Here is an 11,625-nt window from a genome sequence, read left to right on the forward strand (position 1 = left end):
CTGGACTTTTAGTTTTGTTCATTAATTTATTCAACAAACATGTATTGTGTATCTTCTAAACGACAGTTTCAGCTTTAGTTACCTAGAATTTTTCCTCAACAGTCTCCCAAAAGCTCCTGGTAATGCTAGCGACCAAATAGCTCTTTCTTTTTTTCTAATTCTATGAGTTAGGGCGCACTATATTTTTTCATCTGTAGCCTCAAACCCCCATTGAATAATCTAGTCAAAGCTGGATAAACAAGCACACACATCCTTGAGGCAACACAATTATAGATTCACTACTCTGAGAAACATACCCATTGAAAGACTTTTGCCTTATAATGAAAGTTATTTAGTCAACAAATATTTATTGAGCACCTAATATGTGCCAGGCACTGGGTTAGGTAGTGTGAATACAGTGGTAAACAAGGCAGAAAAGGTCTTGCTTTTGGAGTTTTTTTCTAGCAGAAAAAAAACCCCAGATATTTTTAAGTGGTTAAACAAATAACAGGCAGATTCCTGGCTTTAAAAATGGAGCCCATGTATGTGGAGAAAACCTTCTCAGATGTTTGTCTCTATGGGGAAAATGAGAAATGCAGCCATTTCTGGAGGAAGAAGAAGGCTAAAGAAAGGTTTGGGTTTTTTTTTTGGTTTAGTTTGGTTTGGTTTATCTTTCAGTGACAGGGGATACTTGAATATATGTACATGCCGGTGGAAGTTATTTCATAGAGCTAGTTTGAAGATTTAGAAGAAAGAAGAAAATTTTTAAACAGGTAAAATAAGGAAGAGGAAATTAGTGCACACAGAAGGTCCTCTTCCTCCACCGTATCAGATGGAAGAAAGAGATCATTCAGATACAAGTGGGTTTGTGTTTTGGTGGTAAAAGTGAGGTTCCATGATGGGAGGAGGGGAGGAAGTTGGTTTATAAAAGGAAAAGACATGATGTAGTTGTCTCAAACAGTGAAAAAAACATGCTTACCAGGGAACTGGAGGAAAAGTGCTGGGCTGTGTTGAATGCCTATTTGAAATGTGTGATCACTAATGTAAAGCAGTGGTTCTCAGTCAGGAGTGATTTTGTCTCCCCACCTTCAGCCCGGGGACATTTGGCAATATTTGGTGACATTTCTGGTTATCACACATGGGGGCAAGAGCATGCTACTGGCATCTAGTCGGTAGAGGGCAGGGTTACTGCTAAACATACGACAATGCACGGACAGGACAGCCCTCACAACAAAGACTTGTCCAGCTCATAACGTCAATAGAACCGAGGCTAGAAAACCCTGATGTAAAGTGATGTCATATTTATGTATAGATCATCTCGGAAAAGCTACAGAAAGAGACAGTGATCCTCCTTGTGGGCAGAGATGGAGCCACAGGACAGGATGAGAAAAGGGCTTATTTTCATCCTATATCTTTGTGTACCTTTTAAAATTTGTGCTATGTGTATGTATTACCTATTCAAATCTATCAAAAGACAGAAATAATTCACTGATAAATAATTGATTTGGCCTTCCTTGGTGGTGCAGTGGTTGAGAGTCCGCCTGGCAATGCAGGGGACACGGGTTCGAGCCCTGGTCCGGGAAGATCCCACATGCCATGGAGCAACTAAGCCCGTGCACCACAACTACTGAAGCCCGTGTGCCTCTAGAGTTCGTGCTCCGCAACAAGAGAAGCCACCGCAATGAGAAGCCCGCACACCACAACGAAGAGTAGCCCCTGCTCACCGCAACTAGAGAAAGCCCGTGTGCAGCAACGAAGACCCAACGCAGCCAAAAATAAATAAATTTATTTTAAAAAATTGATTGGATGACTTAAGTAGATGATAGATAAAAATAAAAATAGTCAATCGGTTTGTGTCATTTTTCTGCAGCAACATCCGGCTGCTAGGATGCCAGCATAAAGAGAATGAGATTTTTACAAGAGGAAAACAGGGACGGTAACAGAGTATTTTGGAATTCAGGGTCTTTCCAAGGTACTGATTGTAACGACAGATTGTGGAACCTAAGCTGGATAGAGAAAAGAGTGAAGATAGAGAAGGAGCTGATGGATATATAAGAAAATGATAGCATTTATTAAGTAGATGTCACAACACAGTAAAATATATATACATATTTTTAGGAGAGAAAATGTTGGACCAACTGAGTTGGAAAAAGGACATGATGTTGTGAAAATAAGGTGTCTGAAATCAAATTCCAGAGGAGATGTTGTTATTTTTAATGATGAAAAAGTCTAGGGAGAAGTCATGGTAATGAGCATTTGGAGGAAATAGGAAAAGGTTATTGTGAGACCAAGGTGAGAAGGCAAGAAACCAGGTGTTTGAATGGATCCCTCAGAGCAGTGGCTTCTTCTGGAGAATGAAGTTCCTCCCATAGAGTGGCTTATTAATAATGGCAGACACTATTGTTTGACATTCTATGATGTGTTAGATACTATAAGTCCAAATCAGCCCCTTTTTGTCCAAAAAAGTCAAGTGATCTGCCCAGTGATTGCATAGTTAATAAGTAGAGGAACAAAGATTCAAATTCAGGCTTTTTAGTCCAAAGTCTGTGCCTTTTCCACTATGCCACATCTCTGCCCCCAGGAAAAGACAAATTGTCATCAGATCTATGGGAAGTTGGGTGAGCTTAACACTGGCAATAATATTGGCAATGGAAACTCTGGATAGTGGTAGATGGAGGGGAAAGAGAATATAGCGAGGAGAGGAGAGCCTGGCAAAGATGCAAAGATTTGCCTCACAGCTCTTCTCACCCTAGTAAATTCTTCTTAAAGTGGGCTTAAGTCATAATGAATGAGGAGGCCATGGAAGAAAGAAATAATAAGGAAAAACTCCAGATCTTAGTGATTTCCAAAAAGGACACTCATAATGTTTATCTGTATTTTAACATAGTTTTTGTTACATGTATTCTGTTCATTAAAAATGCACAAAATAGGGCTTCCCTGGTGGCGCAGTGGTTGAGAGTCCGCCTGCCAATGCAGGGGACACGGGTTCATGCCCCGGTCCGGGAAGATCCCACATGCCGCAGAGCGGCTGGGCCCGTGAGCCATGGCTGCTGAGCCTGCACGTCCGGAGCCTGTGCTCCGCAACAGGAGAGGCCACAACAGTGAGAGGCCTGCGTACTGCAAAAAGAAAAAAAAAAACCCACAAAATATATATAAATATTAGTTATATTATGGGGAAACAGCTTTAATAACTGACAATCAAAGAGTTTTGAGGACTATTAGAGTTGGTTGCCCAAAAAGCATTCAAAATCTACCACCAAATGCAGTCCATATTTTCCTAACATGTCCTTCCCAATCTCCACGTTCTCTCTACTTACGTAACTCTTCTAGTCACACGCGCGCGCGCACACACACACACCCCTACAATTGCACTGGAAATATACATGCTGTATAGGGAGTGGACTGAGTCCTCAAAAGATCTCCCTTGCTTCTCTGTTAGCATCACCTGATGGCTCAGGCTATGCATTTACAAGTAAAGATGCTGCCAGTGGGACACTGGCCTTTTAGTCTCTTTAGCTTATCATATAAGCCTAGTCCTCTTTTCCCACCCCTTATACATTCATGTTGCATCCATATACATGAAAGACAGCCTCCCCTGAGGTAGACAGTAGACCCACCCCAAGAGGTGAGTTAAAACGTGCCATTTTCAGTGTACCAAAGTGTGCTAGGCCACCTAAGATGAGTGTAGAACACCCTGGTAGCTGCTTTTCCCTGTCTCTGCAGCTTCACATGGCAGCCCAGAGTTTCGTGTTCATGTCCTCCTCCTGTCTGGCTCGTGGACCTTAGGTGAGATGAAGAACTGTAGAACTGCTGGACCCTGTGGTCTCAAGATCCTCTTGGTTCATGTCTTCTCTCTTGACCTCAAGTGGACTTAAGAAGACCCTCATTCAAGACAACATTCTCAGTGCCTATAACAAGAAACCATAATGGAGAGAATCCCAAAGTGCTTTTCTTAGAGCTTATATAAGCCAAAAAATGTCTTAGATTCCTCAAAATTGACCAGAGAGGGCTCAGATACATTGACATATAAATGGTCAGCATTGGTGAGATTGAACACAGCCCCCAGGTAGCTGCTGCGGGCCCACATCTGGCCAGTAGTGCAGTAGTCCATCATCTTCCCCTCCATGAGCACCAGGTCCTGGGGGTACCTAAAATTCCTCGTGTAAACCTTGTGGTTCAGGGGCTGCTTGTTGCAGGACTGACCCCGGAAGTACACTTTGGAATACACAAAATACAGCCCAGTTTCATTGATCACAAGGCTGCCCTTCTTATACTTCACCCCAGAGACCAGGGCAATTCCATAAGTGTCTTCCCATTCCAGAGGGATGGATCTTGAGTTGGGCTTGCCTGAAACCAAACCAGAGAGGAGCTTTCAGCCAGGAATGCTCATGTATCAACAAACCAAGCTTCCAAGGCAAAATTGCGGACCATGCCTTGAGCAAATGCTTTTTACCCCAAATGACATAGCCCATATTGAGCCAGGTGACGGATCAGGCCTGACCTGTTACTGAATTTCTTCACACCTTTATCAAATTGACGTCTTCAATTTTATCATCCACACAACTGGGACAATAGCATATACCCCTAATCAACTGCAGTGAGAAATGATTGGGATGATTTTAGCTCTCTGGAACAAAGGTTCAGAACTAGTACCAAAACTACTAGGGTTTGAAGTCCCTTCATGAGGTGAAAAATCAAATGAAAGGAACTTTGAAGTTCTAAAGTTGGGAAGGACCTTAGGGATCATCTAGTCCAATCTTTACCTGCACTAAAGATTCTTCAGTGTGGGCGAAAATCCCCTTTCATTTGTATCCCCACAGCATTATGTACATTCTTAAGCAGAGAATGCTGGAATTATTGCTTGTGCACCTGTCTTTCCCTGTTAGATTGTAAGCTCCTTGAAGGCAGGAGCCGTGTGTGGTTCATCTCCATGTCCCCCAGGCTTGGCACACAGCATGTGCTCAAGAAATGTCTGTTTATCTAAATTGGATCATTTTACAGCCTCTGCTGAAATAATTTCAGGGACAGCAGCATACCACTTTCCATGATACGTATCCACTTTTCAGATATTTGTGGACTTTACACTGGGAATGCCCATACCACCTTGCTATCAAATCGTTTCACTCCACTACACGACCACTAGTGCCAGGACCAGGCCTCCCCTCTCCTTTTTCTACTCATGGAGAAAGCAGAGTAAAGCTCTTACAGAAAACCAGGGAAACACGTACTAAAATAATTCATCATTCCCCATCTCCCCAGCTCTCATCGCTTGGATCTGTGCCCCAAATTCCCTAAGGGTCATTGGAATGAGTGAAAAGAGTGAGCTCCTTATGGGCAAGGATCACGTCATAAGCAGCTCCATTTCTCCAGTTTAGAACAGGGCCTTGCCCAGAGTAGGGGCTCAATGTGTGTGAGGTTGACCTGACTAGAAAGATGTAACTACTTTTGGGTTTCAAATACTGTCACTGGAAAGTATCAACTACTGCAGAGCACAGTCATGGAGACCAACCAGCTCTTCTGCTTTCTGCCAAAGGCTTTCCCAAGCCCATCTTCCAGATACAGACCTGTTAAATGAGCTGCCTTTCTCAGCTCCGTTTTCTCAGAGGATGGATTGGGGTGACCTGTTTCATAGAGAGATGAAAGATATATGTAAAAAATGACATAACAACTATTCTTTCTGTGGGACTCTAAGCAGGGCATTTAAATAAAAGAAGTTTTATAAGCATAAATGGCAACAGTCTAACATAGCCAACTCATTCAGGTCCAAATTGTAGGAATTACAACAGCCTGTATTTCAGAAACAGAGAGGTAAAAAGGAACTAAATTAAAATAGACACATGCATAAATTATAATGCTACAATAAAATAATAGAAAGCTTAGTTTATAAAGATGTGCCATATAAGCTATTGCATTTATAACTGGCCACAACTCTTTGAGGTAGAGATTACTGTCCCATCTTATAGACGGCAAAACGAGCTTAAAAGTTGGGTGACTTGTATACGTATAACTGAATCCCTTTGCTGTACACCTGAAACTAACACAACGTTGTTAATCAACTATACTCCAATATAAAATAAAAAGTTATTTCCTGATAAAAAAATAACAAGTTGGGTGACTTATCCAAGAAGACCTGTTTACTCAGTGTCAGAGTGGGACTGACACTCAGGTCTCCTGAGTCCAGATCCAAGGCTCTTTCCTCTCTGGCTCAGCTGCCCTTAGGACTCTGCAGGACAAAGCCTGAAGACTGCTAATCTCCAGGCCACTAGGTCTTCCCCAATGGCATTCTACAATCTGCCCCAAATAAATTATCCTAAGATCTCAAACACCTTGAATGCTCCTCATTGAACGTGTAATTATGTACAAGTGTCCCCAACCATGTGATCTCTGCCTATCTGTCCAGCCTTATCTTGCTTACTCACCCACACTAGACATAGCTGTACAACAGTTCTGAACACACCCAGCTTCCCTGCCTCTGTGCCTTTGCCCATGCTGTTCCTTCTGCCTGGGATGCCCTCCCAAACAGATCTCTGTGCTAAATTCCTATCAACCCTGCAAATACCATCTAAAATACCTCTTTTCTTGCGAAACATTCCCTAGCCTTTCTAATCAAATATGCTTGTTTCCGCCTTTGAAACCTAGAAGCACTCTGTCGTCACCTCTCTTGTCAGTTTTGACTCCCCTTTTTCTGTGGTAACTGTATAATTCATCTTACTCCCCAAATAAATGGCAAATTCCTTACTATATGTTTAATCCACCAGAGTAATTAGCTCGGTTTCTACCCCAAGGCATGTGATCAGTACATGTTTGCTAAATTAAATGGAAAGATTTAAAATAGACAACAGTTCTCAAAATAGGTACTAGTTCTCTGACTTTAGATATTTCAGTGGAATAGCTCTACCACTTAACTAATGAATTTAGCTAAGATGTTCAAGAAAGTTTCATAGAAAGGCACTGATCCACATCAGGCTCTTCATGATTAGCCTGTAAAACTCTATATGGCCTGAGAGTGCTCCAATCAGCTGAGGATATGATGTAAGCAATGATTACCTCTGTAGCCACCCAAGACCACCCACCGTGAACGAGGTGAGGTGTTAGTGAACAGGAAAGGCAAAACTGAGTCTCTTCTATATTCCTACACCACAAACCATCTGTGCAGCTGATCTGGCATTCAGCCATGAACTGACAGGAAATGGAACAGAGAATCACATGTTGTATATCCCTCGCAGTGTTATTCTCATAGAAGGTACTCAATAAAAATATCTGCTGGATAAATGATGGAATAAATAAAGTAGAAATATATCCTATATTTTGGTGATGACTGTAGCCTGCTCCAGTGTCTCTGCACATGCCATTCTCAGTGCTGGAATGATGTTCCCAACCTCCTACCCACCCATACACATACACACATCCACATTAACAACACCTCCTTAGAGGGGACTTTGCAGACCACTCAATCTTAAGTCACACTTAGCACAACTTAAAAGTTTGTTGTCTGTTTGCTTGCTTTTGTTTATCTTCTCTAGGGTGCTAACAGCTCCATGAGGGCAAGCCACTTGTCTCTCATTCTGTCATCACCCACTACCCAACACCCAGCCTGGCACACAGGAAATACTCCAAGAACATTTGTGAATGAATAAAAGATTTAATGAGTTAACTGTGGAAAAATGAAAGTGAACCAAATAAGAAAGTTTAAATAACCTACAATAGTACCTTCCAGAGAAAAATCACAGTTAACCTGTTGGAGTATAAATCCTTCTAGATGTTTACTAAGAATATAAAAATATGCATATGCCAATATTAAACTAAACACACTGCTTTATAACTTGTCTTTTATCCAACAATATAGAATGCACAATCTCTATAGCATTAAATGTCCTTCTAACATATAGCTTTTAGTTGCTGCGTATTATGCTCTCATCTGAATACACTGTAATGTATTTAACTAATTTCCTATTAAGAAGCATTTAACTTTCTTCTGACTGGTTTATTATAAATAGCCTTATAAGGAAGTGATGAACATCCTTATTATAAATTTTCAGGCACATTTTGATTATTTTCTTAAATAATAAAGCCTTAGTGATGAGATTACAAGGTAAATTAACAGTTTTAATCCTGTGATATTTTTTTCCCAACTACTCTTTAGAAAGGTGTAGCAATTTACATGCCCACTGACTCTCAACTGTTGAAGCAGACCCTTTTCTCTCACATTTTTGCCAACCTGGGGTTTTGTGGTTTTTTTTAAACTTCACTAATTTGATGGATAAACCTGGGTATCCCCCTTGTTAAATTTGCATCTCTTAGCTCATTAGTAAAGTTGCTAATTTGATTTCTGTGTGATAATTCACCAATTTCTGGTCCATCTGGGTTGATCTAGGAAAGATACTTGATACTTGTTTAGTGGGACAAGTGGACCTGACTTATCTGTTCACTTGACTTTTAATTACTAAAATGACTCCAGAAAGTGGGTGAACGATGAGTAATTAGGTACCCATTTTACCAGCCACGTTCCACTGATTTTCAAATCTATCTTATTTTAGAAATCCTCCAGAGGCTTTATTTTTCTAACAAATGTTTTTACTCTGCTTGGGTACATCTGGAATTTCTAACTCTTTAGGGACTCAGACCCAGAACTAGAAACCAGAGGGTCCTATGGATGGCTCCTACAAGAGCCTACCTGCTAGGGCAATAAGGTGACTTGGGTCTCTCAGGCATATCCTAAGAAACTGGAACAGCCTCCCCTTACTGGGTAGCCAGTGCTGTCTTCTGTTTTATTCCCAATTTCTAAGGACGAGATTTAACTATTGTCTTTGCAGAGGCATCTTGCTTGTCATCTTTATTCTCATTCCATGGCCATCAGAAAAAGACAGGAGTTTCCCTGTGTCGTGAGGCACCACAGCATGTACTGGGAAGCACTATAAGCGACAAGGCGTTAGGAGCCTATGTTCCTTCACACCAGTAGTGTTGGGCACATCACCTAATCTATCTGGTGTTTTGTTTCTCTTCTGAAAAATGAGATGACTGGACCAGATGTTCTCTAAGCTCCCTTCCAACTCTTACCCAATCTAAAGTTCAGTGACTCTTAGTTTAATGAGTTGCAGTATTCTAAATCTATCTGTCCACAGTTTCCAAAACTATGTCCTGAAACTTTAGAAGGTCAACGTTCAACATTTTCATCTTCTTCCCGTCCTGGATCTCATACACAGGTTTTTCCTTTATTATCAAAGGTAGCTCACGATTGCCTCTGTGAGTGAAGTGGGACTACCCTTTGAATAATGGCAAACGTCTTCCTCCAAGCTTTCCAGCGGCTGCAAAAGAACCATCCTAATGGGGATGATTGGTTGCCCACTTTCTAAAAGCTTAAATATATCCTATGGAAAAATTTTAAATAAGGTCTGACTCTTAACTAATCTCTTATAGAGATTAAACAGGAGAGCACGGGTCTTTCCCAGCAGCAGCTTTCTCTGCCTTTACCTCCCCTTCTCTCCCGAGAAGTTATAGCCACAGCCCTGTGCATGGGAACCAGGAGGCCTGAGGAAGGGGACAGGCCTGGAGCCAACTGCTAAGGGGCAAAGGTCCAGGGTTGTATATGTGTGTTGCTTTTTCCAAATTCAAGCAGAAATTATTTTTACTTTTGTGTGATACTCAGCTACACTAATTTTGAACAATTAAATTCACTTCATATTTTAGGGCAGCTCAAAGAACCAAAATGACCAGAGATTCAGCATTGGTTAGGATTCCTCTTTCATAGTATACATATGCCCAAGAATGAGATGGAATTCAAGGCATTCCCCCAACATGGTTCAGCGCTAAGGACTATCTTTCTAACTCATGTACACGCATGAAAGGACTCACCTATTTGCTTCTCCAAAGACGATTCTGTATGCCTTTGGCTGGTGGACTGGTGAAACAAAAAGAGAAAAGGTATATAATAAATATGAAGTTCTTTAAGCAAAGGAGGCAGAATTGTCAAATAAACTAAGCACTGGAAAGGGAATCTAAACACCTTAGAACCTCTGCTAACTCAGACTCCGGCCAAGTTGTGCCTCTCCATGCCTCAGTTTTGTGATTTGGAATAGTTCCAATATTTTTAAGTATTTTCAAGGAAATTTACTTTGTCCATTTGAACAAATTCACTTGTAAGCATGATTCCAAGTTCCTTTTCTTTCTTGAATCACTGAGTATAAGGTAGGTAGCAGCCAACTGAGAAAAGAACTCTAGTTACCAGTCCTAATTTGGCTCTGATCCTTCCCAACATAGATAATATTCCTTCCACTCATTTGAGCCCCCATTTCTCTGCATAGAGAACAGGATGGCTAGAGTGATTCATTTCTAAGACAGGAAAAAAGGATTGTGACGTACTTTGCAAGCAAGACTGTGGTCCACATGGATCACTGTTACCTTCCTCCCTCCACTACAGCAGGGCTGTCTCACACCCATGCTTTCAGGGCACAGCAACCCACAGGGCAGCTTACCTCTCTGAGTTCGGCCAGTTCCTTCTGCAGGTGGAAGAGCTGAAATAGTCCCAGTCCCAATCCAACCAGGGCCACCAGAACCATGAAAAACATCACAAGGAGACACAGGCCTGTGTTGTGGCCCCTCCTCTTCTTCAGAGGTGGTGGTAGTGGCGGTGGCCTCCTTTGCCCGGGCCTTCCTGGCACAGAGGACGGACAGGGGAAGACTGACCCTGGAGAAGCCCAGGGGGAGCTGGCACTGCTGTCCACCCAGAAAATCTGGGGGTACGGGTAATTCAAGGGCTGCTGCATGGCAGCCAGTGCCTCGGGCTAGCCCCCAGCCAAGGGTTTTTCTCCTTCTCAATCCTGGGGAGTCCCGGGTGTAAAGGATGGGACTCCTGTTTCTGACTGCTCGAGAGAGAGGAGCCGGCTCTCTCTTTATAGAGTTCCCAGAACCCAGGGAAACACCTCTCTTTTGTTCTTTCTTTCCCCCTTTCTGCTTCTCAAAGAGACACCCACTCGCTTTGCATCTGAAGCTGAGAAGCCTCAAGAAGCTCAGAGCAAACCCGGGGCAGTTTCCGCCCACAATCTACTGATAAAAGCTTTCAAAACCCCAATTGCTGCTGCCTTGCTGCCTGAAAGGCTGGTAGGGCGGGCTCGTCTCCTCAGGCCCCGCGAGAGCAGGTAGCAGCAGCACAGCCCTGTCGACTTCGGCCATTGCCCGGCTATGGGGAGAGTGGCCAGTGGGGCTCGCTCAGGCACTGAGGGGCGAGAGCACGGAGTCGTGGCCAGGGAAGCCGCTTCTATGTCTCACCTTTTGCAGGAGGGAATCGTCCCCCTGCTGCCAGCCCTTCCCCACACCCAAATACTATTCACCCCGACATAGCAAAGCAACATAATTTACAGGTTACAAACCTGCTCCACCCACTTTGTAGAGGTCAGATCAGAGGTTACAAACCCATCACCCATATGCCTTACGGAGCCCACAGACCTGCTTTGCTTATGCCTCACAAGTGTTCTTTCTACTGATTGTCCCCTTTAAAAATGTGGATATTCCATATATTTTTAAATTTATATTATCTTTATATTATGTTTTGAACCGCTAGACTATTGGACCGTCTGGAGACCCTCTCTGCACAACCAACCAGCTGGGCAGCAGCTACTCTTGGGGATGGGACACAGATGTTCCAGGCTG

The 11,625-nt window shown here is 42.6% G+C and overlaps 1 protein-coding gene across 1 annotated transcript; it reads right to left on the reverse strand.

The window, feature by feature from the left end:
- Positions 1-3,047: 3,047 nt before the first annotated feature.
- FASLG (Fas ligand) lies at positions 3,048-10,905 on the reverse strand. The gene is made up of 4 exons (XM_027086461.1): positions 10,452-10,905; positions 9,832-9,877; positions 5,544-5,600; positions 3,048-4,326 (listed from the first exon to the last, which is right to left on the reverse strand). The coding sequence occupies exons 1-4, from the start codon at positions 10,740-10,742 to the stop codon at positions 3,932-3,934; spliced, it is 789 nt and encodes a 262-aa protein (XP_026942262.1). The 5' UTR covers positions 10,743-10,905; the 3' UTR covers positions 3,048-3,931.
- Positions 10,906-11,625: the final 720 nt, after the last annotated feature.

This window comes from Aethalodelphis obliquidens, unplaced genomic scaffold (assembly GCF_003676395.1).
Source record: "Aethalodelphis obliquidens isolate GAN/ISIS:26980383/991018 unplaced genomic scaffold, ASM367639v1 scaffold55, whole genome shotgun sequence".
NCBI lineage: Eukaryota > Metazoa > Chordata > Mammalia > Artiodactyla > Delphinidae > Aethalodelphis > Aethalodelphis obliquidens.